At 39.6% G+C, this 21,952-nt stretch overlaps 1 protein-coding gene across 1 annotated transcript; it reads right to left on the bottom strand.

The window, feature by feature from the left end:
• Positions 1-889: 889 nt before the first annotated feature.
• Positions 890-18,192, bottom strand: tmem18 (transmembrane protein 18). Its single transcript, XM_041187173.1, has 5 exons — positions 18,088-18,192; positions 9,448-9,565; positions 4,185-4,239; positions 2,471-2,564; positions 890-2,375 (listed from the first exon to the last, which is right to left on the bottom strand). The coding sequence occupies exons 1-5, from the start codon at positions 18,172-18,174 to the stop codon at positions 2,277-2,279; spliced, it is 453 nt and encodes a 150-aa protein (XP_041043107.1). The 5' UTR covers positions 18,175-18,192; the 3' UTR covers positions 890-2,276.
• Positions 18,193-21,952: the final 3,760 nt, after the last annotated feature.

Genomic DNA, 21,952 nt, shown 5'->3' with positions numbered 1-21,952 from the left:
CGGGCAGGGGAGGAGGCTAAGTGAGGGCCTGTGCTCGCGCGAAAGAGCACAGAAATCTCCCTGAGGCACAGAGCTGCTTCAGGGGGTTTAATTTCATTATTTAAATTTTTCATGAAGAGAAAAAAATAATTTTCAGACATGCCCCCTCATGTGACAGTTTCACATGAGCTGGGACATGTCAATGAATTTTAATTTAAAAAATTGATTTGATTTATAAACCCTTCACGAAATCTCATCCTGCCCGTGGATGAGGTTTCATGATAGATGCTAAGGCCACCTGGGCTCTTTACCTGCCCGTCAATCTTAAGGTTGGAAGGGCAGTTCTGTTAATCTTTTAAATTAGTTATTAAATGGCCTTTGACAGTTCGCCGGGCAGCCAACTCTGGTGCAGGCCCGCCGAAATGAAGATTGGAATGACGCATAGTGTCGGGCTGCACGCCTGATGTCGCCATGCGTCATTTTACACGTTGGGGAGCGGAGCACACCCTCGCATGCAGACCCGAAGATTCTGGCACTAGTAATATTGGTCATGTTTTTACTTTTCCATAAATTCTTCCCTTGGGCTTGATTGATTCTGCTGTCTTAGCAAATTGCTTGTGAGTATAACTTTATATTAAGTATGTCGTTAGTTCAGCTGATTTAGGAATAAGGAGTTATTTCTTCAAGGAGAGAAAGTAATGGTCACTTAGATTCAGCTGAAGTGGGCATGATAACATCTTCATGACAAAAACAACTGTTTTTGATTTGCTAATCTTAACTTCGAAACTAATAATCTGGTGCACTTTATTTTCTATTAAAGTATCCTCAGTAATACAACGAAAATATGGGATGTTAGAGTTTTAATGAATTATTTTGTTGCCCAACAGCTATATCAAAAATCTCACAAGTATTCATTTCAGATGTATGTTTATTTATTTTTACACAAGATAGATTGAAGCATAAAATCTGTGGTCTTTCCACCATACAGTATGTCTGGCAGGAGTTTGACGTAAGGACCAGAAACCAGGCTGGAACCCAGACAATCCGGGTCCTGTCCAATTCCTCCAGTTCCCATGGAGATTTGTTTGGCTTGGATAGAAGTTCTTTCCTAAAGAAGGAAAACCACACCAGTAGCATGTGGGGTTGAGGAAGGGCATGAATGTCCTCGTCCTTGGCCTGGAAATCATAGTTGGATGTAGAGTACGTCAAGATATTGGCCAGTGCAGCCCATCTGAGGGTTCAGGCCTGGATTCCCAAAAGCTTAGAAAAACTTCAGCCTTTTCTGGCATCCACTATTATATTTTAATGATGCAACCTTCACTGGACTGTATTCTCTAGTGGGTCCAGTACTAAAGGTTCCCAGTGAGAGCATCCAGTTACAGAGACATATTCCACATGGATAGTGAAGGCCATTTTCCTTCTCAAACTGCTCCTAAAATGGCTGCATTCCTTTGATTATGCACCTCTAATAAGACCTTGGACAAATAGCCTACCACCCCTTGCAGATATTTTGATTAAATCTACCCCTGCTTCCAATGTGATGGGAGTTAACTAAGCCACTGTAGCCCCTCCACCCATATATACATAGATTCCATATGCAATGTTCCACGTTGTGCTGGACTCATTTCCAGGATCAGCTGCTTTCATATTTAATAATCCCTTTTTGAAGATAAACACATGAGTGAAAAAGACACAATGATGATTAAAGCAGATATAAAAAAATCACAGTCCTGTATGTACTGTGCACCAACTCAAGACCACGTTCAAAACATGGAATTCACCATGATGCGAAATGTAAGGATGGACCAAAGTGTCAATTATCCAAAAAAGGTAATTATGTCTTCCACTGAAAAGCTTCACACACACAGGTGTATATCTAAAATTCAAACAAATACCACTCACCATTTTGCAGCCATTAGTTTTAGTCATATGCTCCCTGACTACATGAAACTCTGCACCGGCAGTGTTGAAAACAAAAACTGAAACCGCAAGTCATTGTATGCTGAGTAATCAAGGCCAATTTTGTCAGATAACTTGTTAGCTTTCCAGTCACGTCACCAACTTTAACCAACAAGCATGTCTTCTGCTTGATACCACTGGAGAGAGATTTATAACATCAAAGGATATATTTTCCTCCTTTCACTAATATTAGTGTAAACAACAACTTGCATTGATAACATATCCCTGGTTTGGATTCAAGCTTTTTTTCCTAACACGAGAGAATGGAAGTAAAAAAATCCCAAATGATTGAGAGATTTAATGCACAGCTTTTCAGAACAAGTGTAACAAAAATAGTATTATGCAGTTTTCTTCCCCTTTTCCTTGTTTGCTTTCCTTTTCTGCTTTAGTGACTTCAGTTCTGTCATTTCTGCCAATGTTCTGTACACCCACACGATCTAAGAAAACAGCAGAAAGTGGTTAAATTCTGGAAAAAAATATGCAGATTTTTAGGCAACTGCAAACTGTAAAACAAGTGGAAATGAACTCCTACCACAATGATCATTGTGTTCAGTAAAAGTGGAGTTGAGAAGACAAGTGAAATGAACATCCCATTGGAGTCAAAGTACTGGTACATGGAAAATAATCTGGAAAAAAAAATTTCAACCTGAACTTTTGTCTAAAAGTACAAGGACAAGGAAGTTCATTGTATTTTACTACCAATTTGAAAAAAACAAATAAGAATTACAACTAAAACAGAAAGAACAAAATAAATGTTTGAAACAAGTATTCAGTGCTTGGAGCCACATTTTTTCCAAAAGAACAAGATTAATGAAAATTCTTCAGTTAATATATGCTGTTAAACTAAAATTTTACCATTTATAACAATTAGATAGAAGTTCTAATAATGCTAGTTTGGATTTATTTTGATTTTTTAATGAAATACTAGATTCAAGTTGAGCTGCTTACAAATGGCAGTTTAGAATTGCAATCGTGAAATGGGCAATTCAGTCCACCGAGTCTAAGCTGGTGTCTATCCTCTACCCAAGCAGTACTCCTAATGCTATGTTCACCCTGTTCCTTAATTTCTTTATTCCTCTTTCAATCAATCACTTATCTAATCTATTCTTAAATGTTGTCATGGTTGACATGGCCTCTGCTTCAATCTTTAACTCTGGTAGTGCATTCCATAGTCTCACAGCTCCCTATACAAAAATGCTTTCCTGTTCTCCATGGTAAATCTATTGCATTTAATCTTATAGTCTAGTTGACTTATTCTAGATTTGCCCATCATTGGAAACAGTTTATTTTTATCTGCTCTGTCTCAAACCTTTAAAATTTTAAAACATCTCTGTTGAGACACCCCGTAATCTCCTCTGTTCAAATAAGCACAGTCCCAAGTCTTTGTGACTGTCTTCTTATTTGTATTTCTTCATACCAGGCAGCATCCCAGTAAATCTACATTATATCCTTTATTTTGCCCCAATGTCCTTAATTTAGCGTGGACCTCAAAGTACTCTGCCTCGGAACATAAGGTTTTAAATAGATTCACCATTATGTCTCGGCTTTTATATTCTACATCCCTCACCATAAAACTGTTTCCCGTTACCACCTTTATGGTCTTATTCATTTGAATGAAGATATTTTATTACCTGAACCTCCCAAATCAATCTGCTCTTCATCCACCTTCCTTCCAAAGTATAACTGTAAGTTTGTTTTTATAACTGAAAAATGAATCACTTCAGAATCACTGACATTGAATTCCATCTGACACTTTCTTGTCTCTTCTGCCATTTTATCAATATCCCCTTGTAAATTTCTTTGGTCCATTTACTACTACTATTTTAATATCATCTGCAAGACATTGCTCTCCCTAGCTCCATCTACAATATAAAATATAAAAAAGTAGTTGGTGAAAATGGAGTCAGAACCAGTTTTGAAATCCATACACTGCTCTTACACCAAATTTTGCTTTTCGAATACAATACAGATTAAACAATATAGATAACTAAATATACTTCACAATTCACAGCTTTCAAAACCATGCAGCTTGTAGGGCTACATTCAACTGAGCACAGAACTATTCGATCACTACTTAATTAACACATTAGATTTGATTTCTTCTATGGCAAACTATCAGTGACTTTTTGAAAGGTATATCTAAAATGTCTAGATCTAAGAAATGAATGAAATAATACTGCCATAATATGCTGCTTAGGAAGTTTAGATAATAGTTTTAATGTCATAAGTATTTCCAATGCCTTTACCTCCAGTTCATTGCTGCCATTTCATTAATATATTCTGCACAGTATACCAACACAACTGCAATAAAAAGAAAATAACATGATAACAATTAGTGAGGGATGAACATTACACTATCAAGTTCAAAATACTTAGTTTGTATGAACAACTTCTCAGCAATAGATATTGCGATATTTAAATAGCTCAAATAATTTAAAATTTAGGTTTTCAGAATTTGCCATTTAAAAAAATAATCTTTAAGTAAGCTACACACACTTTGTCCATTATATTAGTGTGAAGTTAATATGGGAGGCATACCAGCTTCAGACTGCACATGTAGACTCAAACCATTAGTACAAACCCAGAACAGAAGTTATTGTTTTGGTCCTTGGTTTCAGATAGCTTCTGACTCCCCAAAGCCTGTCCATAATCTATAAGGCACAAGTCAGAAGTGTGATGGAATACTCTCCATTTGCTTGGATGAGTGCAACACTCAAGAAAGCAGCTCACTGCCATCTTCGCAAGGCAATTAGGGATGGGCAATAAATGCTGGCCTAGCCAGCGACATCCACATCACATGAATGAATAAAAAAAACATGAAAATACAGGAAACAAGGTAACTTCAAGGACACTTTCACCTTATTCCTAGCATTTTTTGTTGTTGTGGGGGATGAATGGAAGGTATGAAAATCATGGGGAAGAATTTTCCCCCCATTTGAGGGGTGGGGGGGGGCCACAGGAGAGGACACGCCTCCAATCGGCACCCCTGATAGGGGCGCGCTGCCATTTTACATGGCAGGCCAATTAAGGCCCACCCAGCATGACGTCCACCAGGAAGTGCTATGCACTCCCTGTGCGGGCAGGGAGTAATTCCCTCAGCCGAGAGTATGCTCTTTTGCGCATGCGCACGAAAGAGCCTGACCTCCCTGAGGCTAAGTGCTGCCTCAGGGAGATTGACTTCAAATTCAAAAACGGTACATGCAGAGAAATGAAATTTCCCTTATATGTCCCCTCATGTGACACTGTCACATGAGTTGGGACATGTCCATCACTTTTAAGTAAACTTCTTTTAAATTTTAAAAAACTTACATGAAACCTCATCCCGCCGATGGATGAGGTTTCATGCTTTTTCTGAAGCCCGCCAGGGCTCCTGGTCTGCCTGCCAACCTTAAGGGCAGGTCCATTAACTAGTCTAATTACTTGTTAAATGGCCTAAATTAGCCGTTGACAGGTTGGCGGGTACACGGCTGATTCGGCTGCACCCCCGCCAACCTGAAAATTGAAATGACGTTGGGAGTTCTGCCTGATGTCATCTGCGTCATTTTACGTGTCGGTGAGCGGGCCCCCATCACCCCCGCTCGCCAACCTCAATATCCTGCCCATGGAAATAATTGGAAATCAAGATAATTATTTAATTCAATGTTTGTAAATTATGTTAATTTACTTTTATTTTCTCTCACACTGGGCGCACACAATAATAATTTTGCCACAAGTTTTTTTTTCTCCCACTGCTAAAGACTGACTTGGCATTCATGTGAAGTTGTTCTGCTTTGCAGTAACACTACCATTCTGATGTAAACAATTTGTGTGTGGCCAAGGTGAATGATACCTTGCGAATGCCGAGTAGTAAAAGTAATCCATGTTGGACCAGGTAGGTCAATTCATAAATTAGAAGCAGAGTGATGTTAGCAACATTACCCCTGATTTTGACACAGTTTTTATAGGCGAGAGTACAGCCTATCAGATTTCCTGAAAATGATCAGTTTTCTTTTAAATTTTTTAAGGTTTGGACACTTTGAAATGGAACATCTGCAGTTCTGAATGATAAGTTTTCAATACTTCTTAATTCTAAACCTTGGAATGGAACAAATAGTGTTTTCATAATCCCTGTAATGCAACCCTGCACTCACCTTTAAGTAAAACACATTTGCACACAATTCCAGTCAGGATTGCAAAGTTTCATCCAGTATAGTTGTTTACTTTGGAAGGATGAAAATTATAAATGAACTCAGTCCTGAGATGCAAAAGCCAATAATAAAGCAGAATCTGGGTCAGATATGCAATTTAGTGGTACTTTATACCTTAACTGAATTAATGTAAAGGATAACATTAAAACAAACTGCAATCACATATCAGCCTACCTTGATGAATGCAAATTTAAACAGAAATTACTTGTTTTTAAAATTTTTTTTCTAAATTGTTCATCTGACTAAAAAATAAGAGGCCCTAACCACTGACACGATGATATCATGCCATTTACCTGATGAGAATATCAGCAAACACCACTTACTGTAATCAAAGAATATTAAAAAAAACCTGTGGATTAGGTGTCAAACTTATGATGCATTGGAACCACAAGCCATAGCTGTGGTTGACCCACCAATGTCCATGTATCAACATCCTGCATCATCTCCCATTTTACCCGCTTTTGCAAACAGCTCTGTATTATCTTCCATTAAAATCCATTGTAATTGTAACAGAGCATCCATATCCAACCTCCATTTTTAGCTAAAGGACTCACACAATCCCATCAATACTAAATTACATGTTATCTTTAAAATTTAAATAAAATTACCTCAAAAACCAAAATATACCCGCACCATGACCTCTAAGCTTGTATTCCTTTTGAAATGTGAATAAATATTCAAATGTTTGCAAATGTACTTTGTCCCTTGCTTATTCAAGTATTTATTCAGAGTGATGGTGTATCAGGGATTAATTGTGTACTTCCACAGCAGTCATTAGTTCCATCGAGGCTCCCAGCATAAACAGACCGGATAAAGATAACAGTGTCATGTTTCATTTTAGTTATGGTGCAGCTCTACACCTTGCCTATGAAGTATTGCTGGAAAATAGAATTCTAACTTAAAACCAATTATTTTATCAGTTTTTAAATGAGTTGCAGAGTGGTGTTACCTTTATTTAAGATCTCACATATTATAAATAATTACAACATAGATGATTGTGTGCTCATTGGCAAATAACTAGCAGTCCAAAGTTTTGGTTATCACTCAAGTAGAGCCCCAAAATGAGTCTATGAGATAGCAGACTCTAGGCTGAATCGAAACTCAGAAGCATGAATCCACTAAACCACCATCATCAGTAATGAATCTTGCTACAAAACGTTTACATCTGTTTACAGTAAATCCATAATTTGTATACTAATGGTCAAGATTTGCAATGCCAGCATATTTGACAGTGTAAAAAGTGCTTGACCAAAGGAAATAGCTCAATGATAATTATGATAAGTGCTCTTCACTATATCTCACATCACATGCACCACTTATAGTTTCCAGTTAAACAGAAAGTTCATATACAACAAAATATAATCTCTGTAATTAGTTTACATCAACACATTTCCTGATTCAAAAAAAAGCTTTATAAGAAACATACTTGGAAAAAAAAGTTCACAACCAACTGCATGCAGATTTGGAACAAAAACAGTCACTTAAACTGTAACAAACTAGGGAATTTCTGAATAACTCAAGGATATGATAGAGACAGTTGTTGAATGGGGATTTTAATAAGTGATAGGAAAGCAAGACAGGACAATAAAAGCATCACGAGGTTGCAGACGGTCAAGGCCAGTGGGAAGATGCTGATTGTAAAATTTATCAGCATTTCACAGCTTTATACATATCATTTCATAAAGAACCATGAAGATTATAAATAGCTATTAAATTGCATTACATTTATCTATGCCAAAGGCTTGTCTATATTTGGACCTATAGATCCTGTGGACACCTGGTGGTCAATACCAATTGGTCGGGATTCCCTCCACCCAGCTTCGAATCACATTGGCTCTATTTCTTCATAATACTGATCATGGTACTAAATATAGGTGTGTAGGTGTGAATTAAAGGTAAGAAATTTAGATTAAGTTAAATAGATTGCTTAGTTTTTTTTCAATTAATTTACTGTCTCGTAACATTGTTCCATTATTTAACAGGTTATATGTACTTCCACATTTGCTGCAATAGATTTACACAACATTTACAAGTCACCACACTGACCTCTAGTGGCAATAACCATACCACAATGACAAGAATTAATGCAAACTTTGCACCAGTTAATGCAAAGCTTCAAAGGGGTCGAGCAGTTTGGCCTACAGCACCATTTTCAATGTTTCCAATTCACACAAATTATACAAAACTTTTTGCTTTCCCTACTTGCATATCCACCACATATTCTGTAAGCCTTGCACATTAGTAACGGTGGTCAAAGGTATTATAATAGACCATTAATGTTAATATGCTAGATTGTGTGGGTATCACTAACTCAAAAAATTTCAAAAGTAACAAGAATATGTTATTGAAGATGGAGCAACATTACTCACGGTGAAGCTCTTAGTAGTTGTTACTTATTTTAGTACTGCAAGCTTGTTAGGATAAAACCAAAAAGTTTTTTCTAACATTTTTTGGCCTGCTACTTCCAATGACCAAGTGATAGATCTTTTAAGAACTTTAACTGATGTTAGCCAGGTGTCACCTCAGTACAAGCCACAGCCAAACTGCCCCAGTCATGGTCAAAATCAATACAATGCCAGGTGCTCTGCAATTTATTTACAGAAAAATAGGGAGGGATTAGGGACGTGCAGAAAGTCTGTGACAGATGGAATGGTCAGTAAACCATGATCCAAGTCAGAATAGTGAGGAAGGGAAAGAATACATTTTGAAAACAAACTAGCACAACAACTGTCTCCAATCATGCAAGGCAGATTCTGATTTTAAGCACCCCTACTGTACAATATAAAAGTCATTTGCATTTCTGCCAAATGATATAACAACAATAAAGACGAAGTATTTCAAAACATGTTGAGCAAGCATGTATGTTAAAAAAAGTAAGTTGGCCTCCTAAGTCTTCTGGTGTGCTTGTTTCGGAATGGCCAAGTTGGTACCACAAATAAGAGTAGATCAGCAGATAATTCTTAGGTAGAACACATTCTATTTACTTACAAAGGAACTCAGCAACTCCATTGGTGTGCTTTTAACTCAAACCTTGTCTCTACATTACAGATTCTAACTATAGACTACTGAGGTAGACCACGCTGCTCTTCTATTGGATACTAAGATCGTGATCTTCCATTATAACATTTTTCCTTAAGATATATTACACATCAGATTACTACACACGAAAAGGTGTAAACAGAATTATATGCAGCAAATATATGCTAAATCTATTTTAGAGCTTCAAAACAAGTGTTTTATCAGGCCTTAAGTTCTGACTAAATGCTCAATGTATCCTTAATCTTATGTTTTACACACCAATACAAACATAAAAACAACTTACTCATAAAAAGGAAATGAGCAATCTGGAACTTGTAGAATTTAATTGTCGTCAAGGTGAGTAGAAAGCAAAGAGCATGAAAAGCTAGCAGCCCAATCAGCCATGGCTCTGACCACTGAATCTGTAATGCAAAGAAAACAGGGAAGGGAATATTTATGAAATAAACCATCTTAATCACTTTCATTAAAAAGACTTCTGATATGAACCTTTAGACATTTTCACTAAGTTAATCTCTCAATTAAAAGATCTTTGGGTGGACTTTGCAATGTGATCCTCTCGGCACATAGTTACGTACAACATGGGTCACACATAGGGGGATGTAAATCAGTGTGCCCAAAGTGCCAGCCCATCACACAGGACTCTGCACCAGAGGGGTATAATATACCCTGTTTTCTACAAAATTATATTTTGCCTTCAACTACCCAACTGTGTTGCCACACTCTGTTAAGAAACAGGCAAGGAACCATTTGGCTCAATGATAGCAAGCTCAATCTGGAGTTAGAACTTTGAGAGTTCAAGGCCCACTCTAGGAATTCACCTAAAATTTTACACAAGACTGCAGTGTGCCGCAAGTCAACAGATTAACTGTCACAATTGCCTATGTAACAGGTGACTACACCAAAAATTGTTGCCTTCAAAGCAATTTGCAATATACTGAGGGCACAGAAGATAGGTATATACAAGTTCCTCTATCTCATTCCCAAGTTGTTATCCACTGTTGTATATTCAGTAACATTCCATATAAAATATTGAAACTGCATCATTATATTTTTAAAAATCCTATCTTGTTTGTTAGCAGGATGGTAAATTTGATCAGTGGCAAACCTCATAACTGAATCACTCGTTTTGACAAGCAGTGATAAAGTGTATATGAACATACATATGAATTGGAGTAGGCCACTCTGCCCTCTCAAGCCTGCTCTGCCATTCAATAAGATCATGGCTGATCTGATTGTAACCTCAACACCACATATCCAATGGACACAATACACCATAGATAAAACTGCTAATGATGTCGCTGACTCTGTGAAGCCTTTAAAATAGAAAGCTAATATTTTCTCATATACACTGTTGGAACATGCATTCTTCAGCCACAGATTATCATTTAACAAATATTTCCTAATATGAATATTATTGGTTCCCCAAAAGGCAGACAACCAATGGTATAATGGTTATGTTGCAGGAATAGCAACATTAAATAGCCTGGAGACACAGGTCAAATTTCACCCCAGCAGCTGGGAATTTTAAATTCAGCTACTTAAATAAATCTGGAATTAAAAGCTAAGATCAATAATTGAAACAATGAAACTACCAGATTATTGTAAAAGCCAAACAGGTTCACTAAAGCCTTTAGGGAAGGAAATCTACATCCTTACCTGGTCTGGCCTATATGTGACACTTAATCACTCTCTGAAATGGCCTAGCAAAGCACTTGGTCGTATCAAAAAAAATGCAAGCTCTGTGAGCATTCCTTCACTCTCACAGAATGTAGCCGTTCAAGAAGGTGACTCACCATCATCACCTTAAGGGCAATTAGGGACAGGCAATAAATGGTCCTGCCAGTGATTTCACATCCAGTGAATAAATAAATTAAAGGGGCTCACTGTTCACCCTGCAGCTTACTTCTTAAGCCATTTGTGTCAAGCCTAATTTCTACAGAAGTTGGCTTTTACAAAAAGCACAAATAAAAAGCAATAATATAACACCGAAGTTGTATTAGCCTGCATGTTGTAGGAATGTGCAGCAGCATTTGTGAGGGAGATATAATTGTCATAGTGTTATTGGAATTTATTGTTAAGTACAGTAATAGCATTTTTAAAAATTTGCTCATGGGATGTGGGCATTGGTGGCTAGCATTGCTCTTGTTCATTTTTAAAAGTCAACCACATTGCAGATTTCCTTCCCTAAAGGGCATTAGTGAACCAAGTGGATCAACATCACTACATCAACATCAACCATCATTAGACTTTTAATTCCAGATATTTACTGAATTCAAATTCTGCTGCAGTGGGATTCGAACCCAGGTCCCCAGAGCATCACCCTGGGTCTCTGAATTACCAGTCCAGTGACAATACCACTACACCATTGCCTCCTCGGTGTGTGATTTAATGAAGGCTTTGATGTATTAGACGATAACCTAGATTTGAAATGTTAAGTAACTAGATATAGGTCTGAAGAGAATATTTGCATTTTTAATCCAGACTAGATTGTTTTCAAAAGGGGAGTGAAATGTGTCGCTTAGCCAGGTGAAGCTCAAAAACAGTGTGTATTTTTTCCCAAAGATTACTGGTAAAATTAGTGCTATGAGATTTTTTTTATTATCAGAGAGGTAAAGTCCAAAGACAGTGAAACAATTGGAATTTGCATTCAAAGGGGAAAATATGCATAAAGAAGTGAAGATTGTGTAAGGGGAAGCATTTTAAGATCTAGCAAGTGTGAGAAGCCTTCAGCATCTAAGCCTCAAGCTGCTGCCTACATAGAACTGAAGTTAAGGAAACTCACTTTGAATTGGATTGTTCAGGGTATCATGTATCTTTGCCTGGGTCTTTTAAAATCTGTGTGTCTTACTGTTGACTTAATGAAACTAGAAATTAGATTAATTAGGTGATTCAGTAATTTGTAGATTTATGTATTTATTTAAAATCATTTATTCTATTAATAAAGGTTTAATGTAATTTTGTAAGAAACCTAAACGACTTGGTAGCCTTATTATTACTGAATTCAAGTATACAAATTACAAAAAGTTGTGGCAGTAGTTTCAAGTTTCTGGCTGGGATTTGAGCAGCTCAGCATTTACCATTGGCTGTGCCATAACAAAATTCCTTGATTGGGTTGGAGCTAGTGAATCTTAAGGTTAAGAGCATGAGAAGCATTTTGAATTCGAGAGTTGGTTATTTTAAGTGGTGAGACTGCAATATGGCTTTGGCTGTTGCTAAGACTTGTTTGGGAGTTGAAGCTATAACTTTGGCTGGTTTACAAAAGGTAACTGAAGTTAAATTAATGGAATTGGTGGATACGTTACAATTGGGACTAGCTGCAGGGAAAGAGAAAGCTGACATAATTGAGGGTATAGCACAGCATTTAAAGTTGGAAGTGATACCTGACACAAGTGAGTCACAGCTGGAGGTAGTGAGACTTCAGTTAGAAATGAAGAAGCTTGAACTTGAACAAGGAAAGGAAATGAAAAAAATTGAGTTAGAGGCAGCACGAAAGGAAAGGTCATTTCAAAGGGAGCAAGCACAAAGGCAGGAGAAAGAAAGGAAGCTGGAACTAGAATTTCAGGCAAGAGAGAAGGATAGAGAGAGAGAGTCAAGGGAAAGAGAAAAGGAAAGAGAAAGGGCATACCAGCTTAAAAGGTAGGAAGTTAAAAAGGAGATCTCAGATTCTGAGGAAAGCTCTGATGATGAATAAACCTTTACACTAAAACCCAGTGGGAAGATGTTTAAATTCGTACAAGCTCTTTCAAAGTTTGAGGAAAAAGCTGTGGAAGCATTATTTCATTTGAGAAGATAGCTAAACAGATGAGAAGATAAACAGGAAATTATTGTTACAATCCAGGTTGGTGGGTAGAGCACATGAGGTTTATGCTTCACTGTCAGTGAACTATGATGTGGTTTTAAAAAACGGCTATTTTGAGTGCAAACGAGTGGGTTCCTGAGGTATACAGGCAGGAATTTAGGAATATGAGAAAACAGCATGGGCAAATTTATACTGAGTTTCAAAGAATAAAACAAAGTAATTTTGACCGGTGGATACAGGCATTAAAGATAGAAACAACATATGCAGCTCTAAGAGAGGTAGTTCTTTTGGAAGAATTTAAAGATTCAATTCCTTTGATGCTGAGAACTCATGTGGAGGAACAGAGGGCTGAAACAGTAAGACAAGCAGCAGAGATAACTGATTACTACGATTTAGTTCATAGAGCTAAACCTTCTTTCATCACCTTTTTAAATCAGAAAAGGATAGTAAGTGGGAAGGTAAAAGCGGAGTCAGGGAAGAGGAGTAGTTGGAAATTCCCAGGAAGTTTTCCTGCAGAATAAAAAAGGTGCTGAAGGAAATGTGAAATTCAAAAATTGAGATGTTTTCATTGTAATTAAGGTGGACATATGAAATCTGTGTGCTGGAAGTTGCAGGGAAAATCTGTTGGAATTACAGGGGTGCAGAAAAGTTATGGAAGTAAAAGTACTGTGGGTTCTGAGGTTCAGGTACAGGAAAAACCAGTGGCTTGTGTACAGGTAAAGTAAAGAGCATCAGTGATAGATAAAGAAGTGGGAACGTGTTCACAATTTACCCAAGATAATTCTGAGGAGTAGGTTGCAGAAATGTTTGAAGATTGTGAGTGAAGCGAAAGTCTTTCCCTGTGCTCAGGATGGAGTAGGTAAAAATGTTAAAATTTTCAGCAGCAAAAGGGCTAGCCAATCCTTAATGTTGTGGGATAGTGACATTTGTTGTTCAGAGGGAGCATTGAAGGAACAGGTGATAATAAGTGGGGTTCACAGAGATGCTAAACTTATTCCATTGTGGAAGGTAAATTTAAAGAGTAAATGGAAAATAGGTGAGGCGATTGTTGGAGTGGTGGAAAAATTGTCCATTGCAGGGGTTCAATTTATTCTGGGTAATGATAGCTGGATCACAGATGTAGGTGATGCCTGTGGTAGTTCAGCAGCCTGTAGAAGTGTTTTCAACAGAAGTGTTACAGAGAGAGCATCCTGGAATGTTTCCAGATTGTGTGATAATGAGATCACAGGCTCACAGGTTGCAAGAAGAAGAACAGGAAGTTAAAAGGTAGGGAGAAGGTATGGAAATCCAATTAGCTGACACGGTGTTTGATAAGGTTGTTCAAGAAGAAAGACTGGAAGACAATTCAGCTGAAGTGTTTAGCTCAAGGCAGATAGTGAAGTTACAGAAAAAGGATTTGCAAATACAATATTTATATCAGACAGCATACTGAGAAACAGGCAAAATGTATTCCAGAATGTTATTACCTTAAGGGTAACGTTTTAATGAGAAAATTGAGGCCTTATCATGCTTCAGCAAATGAAAGCTGGAAGGAAGTGCATCAGATTGTAATACCATTTGGATACAGAAATGAGCTTCTGAGGATACCCAATGGGGGACATGTAGGAATTAGAAAGACACAGGTGAAGATATAAAAACATTTTTATTGGCCTGGATTGCATAGGGATGTAGTCAAATTTTGTAGAACATGTCGCACATGCCAGGTGATAGGGAAACCACAAGCCGTAAATAAACCGGCACCATTTATTCCAATTCCATCATTTGAAGAACCTTCTACTAGCGTCATGATTGATTGTGTAGAACCCCTCCATAAGGCTAATAGTGGAAATCAGTACTTAGTGACAATAATGGATGTGTCTACCAGGTTTCTTGATGCAATACCTTTGAGAAATATACGACAAAGAAAATTGGGGAAGAGTTAACTATTTTTTTTACAAGATATGTTGGTTTACCTAAAGACTTCTGTTGAAAACACTTATACAGGCTGCTGAACTACCACAGGCATCACCTACATCTGTGATCCAGCTATCATTATCCAGAATAAATTGAACCCCTACAATCAGATCAGGGTTCAAATTTCATGTCCCATCTGTTTAAGGAAGTAATGAACAGTTTGAGGATAAAACAATTTAAGTCAACAGCTTACTATCCTGAATCACAAGGGGCTTTGGAAAGATGCCATCAAACTCTAAAAACTATGATGAAGATGTATAGTCAGGATTATACATAGGATTGGGGTAGGGGAATTCCATTCTTGTTATTTGCTATTAGGGATGCTCCTAATGCATCAGTTGATTTTGTCCTTTTGAACTAGTTTATGGTCATGAGATAAGAGGACCGATCAAATTGATTCATGAGAAATTGGTTGGTCAAAATTCAGAAACTACTCTTTTGGATTACGTATCAAACTTCAGAGAGAAATTGGACAGAGCGTGTGAGTTGGCTCGTGAAAGGTATCACAGCAAGTGATGAAAATGAAAGCAGACAGGAAAGTTACAGCGTATAGTTTTGTTGCTGGGGAGAAAGTGCTACCTCTGTTACCAGAACAGGGTGACTCATTAAATGCAAAATTTAGTGGGCCTTAAAGGATTGAAAAGAAATTGAGTGAAGTGAATTATTCAATAAATACTCCAAGTAGAAGAAAGAAGCAGAAGGGTGTGTCATGTAAATGTGCTTAAAAGGTACCTTGACAGGGAAGAGGACCAAACTGAGGTATTAGTGGTGATAGATAATGTGAAATAGAAATGCAGGATTCTAAAACTGATTTTCCTCTAATCAAACTGGATAATGACAGGGTGCTTGAAAATTTAAATGTAATACTGAGTTACCTTTCAAACAAGTGTCCAAGTGATTTGGAGAAGCTATTGAGGTCACACAAAGATATTTGTGGAAATAAGTTGGGAAGGACAAATTTATGTATACATGATGAATGTGCAGAAGTTTCATCTTCGCTAAGGCAATATCCTTATAGATTAAATCTGGCAAAGCTATCAAAAGTACAGAAAGAAATCGAATTCGTGCTTCAAAATAATGTCATTGAGTCTAGTTGCAGTAACTGGAATTCGCCTATTGTGCTGGTACCGAAACCGGATGGAACACAAAGACTGTGTGTGGACTATCGAATGGTGAATGCAGTAACTAAAGCGGATTCATATCTTATACCACGGGTTGGAAGCTTGTATTGAGAAAGTGGCACAATCAAATTTATCACGAAGATTGGCTTGCTAAAAGGATACTAGCAAGTTCCATTATAGGAGACAGCAAAGGAGATATTGGCTTTTGTGATGCCAGATGGACTATATTAGTTTAAAGTCATGCCATTTGGTGTGAAAAATGCACCTGCAACATTCCAAAGACTGAAAGTAATTGCAGGTCTGAGCAATTGTGCTGTTTATACAGGCAACTTGATAGTTTTCAGTCAGATGTGGAAGCAGCATTTATAACATCCAGAAGAATTACTTTCTCGATTGCAAAGAGCTAATTTGCTGGTGAACTTGGCTAAAAGTAAATTTGCAAAAGTGCCAGTTACGTATCTAGGCCATACCGTTGGACATGGTAAGGTGGCTCCGAGAGATGTGAATGTTAAGGCTATCGGGGATTTCACCGTGCATACAACAAAACGAGAATTTTTCAGATTTCTGGGCATGTGAGTTTTATTGTAAATTTTTTAAACCAAACTTTAGCAGTGTGCTTGCACCATTGACTGAACTATTAAAAAAAGAACAAGTTTCAGTGGACACAGGAGTTTCAGAAGGCATTTGACAGTTTGAAAACGGTATTAACTACAGCACCAGTTTTGGCATTACCCAATTATGCCAAGCAATTTAAGTTGGTCATTGACACAAGTGATTTAGGCATTGGGGCTGTACTGTTACAGGAAGATGGCACTGGAATTTAAAAACCCAAAGGGTATTTTTCACAAAAGTTGAATGTGCAACAGAGAAGATATTCAATGATCGAAAAGGAGACTTTGGGTCTGGTGTTAGCATTACAGAATTTTGAAATTTGTATTGCAAACAATTCGTCAGAAAAAACTGTTTATACAGACCACAATTCAGAGCCCTGAAGAAGGGTCATACAGACTCGAAACATCAACTTTGTTTCTCTCTCTACAGATGCTGTCAGACCAGCTGAGTTTTTCCAGGATTTTCTGTTTTTGTTTCAGATTTCCAGCATCTGCAGTATTTTGCTTTTATCTATGGAATCTTTTATGTTGACCGGAGTGAAGATTGGGCTTCAGTTTAACATCTCAACTGAAACATGGCACACACAAGGGTGCATCACTTCCTCAATTATGCACAGGAGTATTAGCCTGAATTAAGCAGTCAAGTCCCTAGAATACAACTAGGCCGTCACCCCAGAGCGAATGCTGATACCTATATTCACACTTGGGCGTTGAAACCAGGACTTCTGAACTCAGGCATCAGTGCTATCAACTAACTGCTGGGTGACCAACTGACCCTTGTTTTCTGGATTGACTCATATCTAAGTCAACTGTCTTGTGCTGCATGGGCACTGTTTGTCCTGTAAGTCACACCCATAAATTTAATGCAGGCATGGTACCTGCTCTCCTCCTGTTTGTGCGCTCTCACAGCTCCGCCGGAACCACCCCCCCTCCCTCTCACAGCTCCGTCGGAACCCCACCGACTTTAACAGCTCTGGTAACACATCTACTCCTCGCACGTACCCAATGGGAGGCTGTCTCTTAATTTTCTCTAAGAGTTGCTCATCCTGTGGCACACTTACACAGAATGGCAAAAGTTCATAACTGAAGTGAAGACATAGAGAATAAACATTTTCAGAATAAACATTTTGCAATCTGCCAATCCCTATTGACGGATATCACATCTTTATAACATTTTACTGTATTCATCTAACACCTTGACCCCAAACAGCTCCAACTGCACTACCTCTCCTTCAGCTTTATCAACAATGCCCGGAGCATTTGCGCGGTGACGACATGCGTCTCAGGAAGATGCCATCAGTCGCTCCTAACTCACCTTAACAACACCGACCCGCCCCGACAGAGAAGCCGAGCCGCTACCGCCGGCTCACCGCGGTATCGGGATCGGGACCGAAGCCCGATTCCAGTCATTGAGCCAAACAACTCCCTATTCCACTTACAGACAACAAGACGGTCCAAACACCGGTAATCCGTAGCTTACTGAACTCGTCAATCGGCACCGCCGCTGCTTCCTCTTCCCTGTCCATGTCAGCCTGACAACGGAAGTCCCTAGAGATAGGGCGAGACATCCGGTAATACTCATGATTCAATCATGTCATAGGCTGGGTAGAACGCGTGACATGATTGGTCCATTGCGCTGTCAATCATTTGGGGTGAGTTGTCTAACATAGTAAGCGTACAGCAGGCTATGTATCAAATGGTCTCTGCCTTTCTATCCTTTCAGTTAGCAATCTCACAAGCAACTCTCCAGATCAACTCCATGTTTCTAAAAACAAAAACTGGTCAAACTTTTTAAATGCTGGGTAAGCAATCACTGTCAGGCATGCTAACCTAATAAACTGGAAACATCCAATAAACTCTGTTATGATCCTAGACCAGACCGTTAAGTTTTCGGTAAGATCCAATTAGGGACCAATAACATTTTGTTTAAAGTAGACAAGTTTGAGATACAAGACAATTACTAATAGAATAAAGCCATAAGATTCCTCGGGTTTTGAACAAAAATAAACCTCGCTATAGAAAAATAAAACAATTTACAATATCTATCTTACACACTAGCATTCAGGGTTAATATGAGGTACATATGAATTTAGAAAAACACTGCACAATAAATGACAAATCCAACCAAGACAGAGTTCCTGGATTTCCCAACAATCCACCCAAATGTTTGTAAACACTGTGAGTCAACCAATCTTATTGAAACTCTCTTTTACAAATGATTCCAGTCTTCACCTTTGAAGATTTAACCTGGGAATTCTCTCCAAAAGTTGCTCCAACTCTGCCTCAGAGTTTCAATCTTGTCTCTTGAGATACTATTCACCTGGATTCCTCAATCTGCACTCAAGCACCAACTCAAAAGCACAACTTCAGCTCTTTGACCATGTCGAGCAGAACACCAAGCAAAAAACTGCAGATGCTGGAAATCCAAAACAAAAACAAAAATAAAAATACCTGGAAAAACTCAGCAGGTCTGACAGCATCTGCGGAGAGGAGCACAGTTAACGTTTCGAGTCTGTATGACTCTTCAACAGAACTAAGTAAAAATAGAAGAGAGGTGAAATAGAAGATGGTTTAAGGAGGGGTGGGACAAGTAGAGCTGGATAGAGGGCCAGTGAGAGGTGGAGATTGCCAACAGATGTCATAGACAAAAGGACAAAGAGTGTTCATCGACACCAACACCCATCCAGGACCCTCCACCCCTGCCCATCCCTCTGTCCCCATCCCGTCTTCCAATCCCAGCCCCGGCCGTGTATTCACCATACCCACTGACCTTCCCCTCTCTGATGCTGAACATTCAGTGCTCAGCAAAGGACTCAGTTTCATACCCTTATGCCCTCATCTCAATGAATTTCGGGCTCGGCACGATACTGAACTCTTCTTCCGCCGCCTTCGTCTCCGTGCTCACTTCTTTGGGCAGGAGTCCTCTCCCCGTTCAGCGGATCCTTTTACCCACCTCCAATATTCTCCCCTGGACCCCTCCCTCTGGATTCTTACCTTCTCTTGATCTTTTCGTTGAGAACTGTCGGCGGGACATCAGTCGTCTCAATTTCTCTGCTCCTCTCACCTGTCTCTCTCTGAACTTGCTACACTACGTTCTCTCAGGTCCAACCCTGACATTGTCATCAAACCTGCTGACAAGGGTGGTGCTGTTGTTGTCTGGTGCACTGACCTCTACCTCGCAGAGGCTGAGCGTCAACTTGCAGACACTTCCTCCTACCTCCCCCTGGACCATGACCCCACCATTGAACATCAAGCCATTGTTTTCAGGACTGTTACTGACCTCATCTCCTCTGGAGATCTTCCTTCCACAGCTTCCAACCTCATAGTCTCCCAACCTAGGACGGCCCGCTTCTACCTCCTACCCAAAATCCACAAACAGGATTGTCTCAGCAGACCGATTGTGTCAGCCTGTTCCTGCCCCTCAGAACTCATTTCTTGCTATTTTGACTCCATTGTCTCTCCCCTTGTCCAGTCCCTTCCCACCTACATCCGCGATTCCTCTGACACCTTACATCATATCAACAATTTCCAGTTCCCTGGTCCCAACCACCTCCTTTTCAACATTGACGTCCAATCCCTCTACACCTCCATCCCCCACCAGGATGGTCTGAGGGCTCTCCACTTCTTCCTCGAACAGAAGCCTGAACAATACCCACCACCACTACTCTCCTCTGTCTGGCTGAACTTGTTCCCTCACTGAACAATTCTCCTTAAACTCCTCACTTCCTCCAAATAAAAGGTGTGACAATGGGTATCCGCATGGGCCCCAGTTATGCCTGTCTCTTCATGGGGTGTGTGGAACATTCCTTGTTCCAGTCCTACTCCGGCTCCCTCCCAGAACTCTTTCCCCGGTACATCGATGACTGCTTCAGTGCTGCTTCATGCTCTCGTCTGGACCTGGAAAAATTTATTAATTTTGCTTCCAATTTCCACCCCTCCAGCATTTTCACATGGTCCATCTCTGATATTTCCCTTCCATGACCTCTCTGTCTCAATTTCTGGTGATAGACTGTCCACCAATATTCATTACAAGCCTACAGACTCCCACAGCTACCTTGACTACAGCTCCTCACACCCCGCTTCCTGTAAGGACTCCTTCCCATTCTCTCAGTTCCATCGCCTCCGTTGCATCTGTTCCGATGATGCCACTTTCAAAAACAGTTCCTCTGACAGCTTCCTTAACCAAGGTTTTCCACCCACGGTGCTTGATAGGGCACTCAACCATGTCCGGCCCATCTCCCACGCATCTGCCTTCACACCTTCCTCTCCCTCCCAGAACCATAATAAGGTCTCCCTTGTCCTCACTTATCACCCCACCAACCTCCGCATTCAAAGGATCATCCTCCACCATTTCTGCCAACTCCAGCATGATGCCACCACCAAACACATCTTCCCTTCACCACCACCCCCACCCCGCACCCCCCCCCCCCCACCCCGGTGGCATTCTGCAGGGATCGTTCCCTATGGGACACCCTGGTCCACTCCTCCATCACCCCTTACACCTCAACCCCCTCCCACGGCACCTTCCCATGCAACCGCAGAAGGTGCAACACCTGCACCTCTCCTCACCGTCCAAGGGCCCAAACTCTCCTTTCAAGTGAAGCAGCATTTCACTTGCACTTCCCTCAATTGGGATCATTCGTTGATCCCAATGCAGTTTCCTCTACATTGGAGAGTCCAAACGCAGACTGGGTGACCGCTTTGCAGAACACCTTCGGTCTGCCCGCAAGCATGACCCAGACCTCTCTGTTGCTTGCCATTTCAACACTCCACCCTGCTCTCATGCCCGCATGTCCGTCCTTGGCCTGCTGCATTGTTCCAACAGCACCTCATCTTCCGACTAGGCACTTTACAGCCTTCCAGACTGAATATTGAGTTCAACAATTTTAGATCATGAACTCTCTCCTTCATCCCCACACCCTTTCTGATCCAGTCTTTTTTTCCAATAATTTACATAGATTTTTCTTTTCCCACCTATTTCCATTATTTTTAAATGTATTTCCATCCATTGTTTTATCTATACCTTTTAACCTATTTCGATCACTGCCCCCCACCCCACCCCCACTAGGGCTATCTCTACCTTGCTCGTCCTGCTTTCTACCCTTAATGTTACCTATTAGCACATTCCTTTAGATAATATCACCACCGTCAACACCTCTTTGTCCTTTTGTCTATGACATCTTTTGGCAATCTCCACCTATCACTGGCCCTCTATCTAGCTCTACTTGTCCCACCCCCCTTAAACCAGCTTCTATTTCACCTCTCTTGTATTTTTACTTAGTTCTGTTGAAGAGCCATACGGAC

Source organism: Carcharodon carcharias, chromosome 5 (assembly GCF_017639515.1).
Source record: "Carcharodon carcharias isolate sCarCar2 chromosome 5, sCarCar2.pri, whole genome shotgun sequence".
In the NCBI taxonomy this organism is placed as follows: Eukaryota; Metazoa; Chordata; class Chondrichthyes; order Lamniformes; family Lamnidae; genus Carcharodon; species Carcharodon carcharias.
Note: the sequence above shows the minus strand (reverse complement) of the source record. Positions and strands in the feature narration are given on the sequence as shown.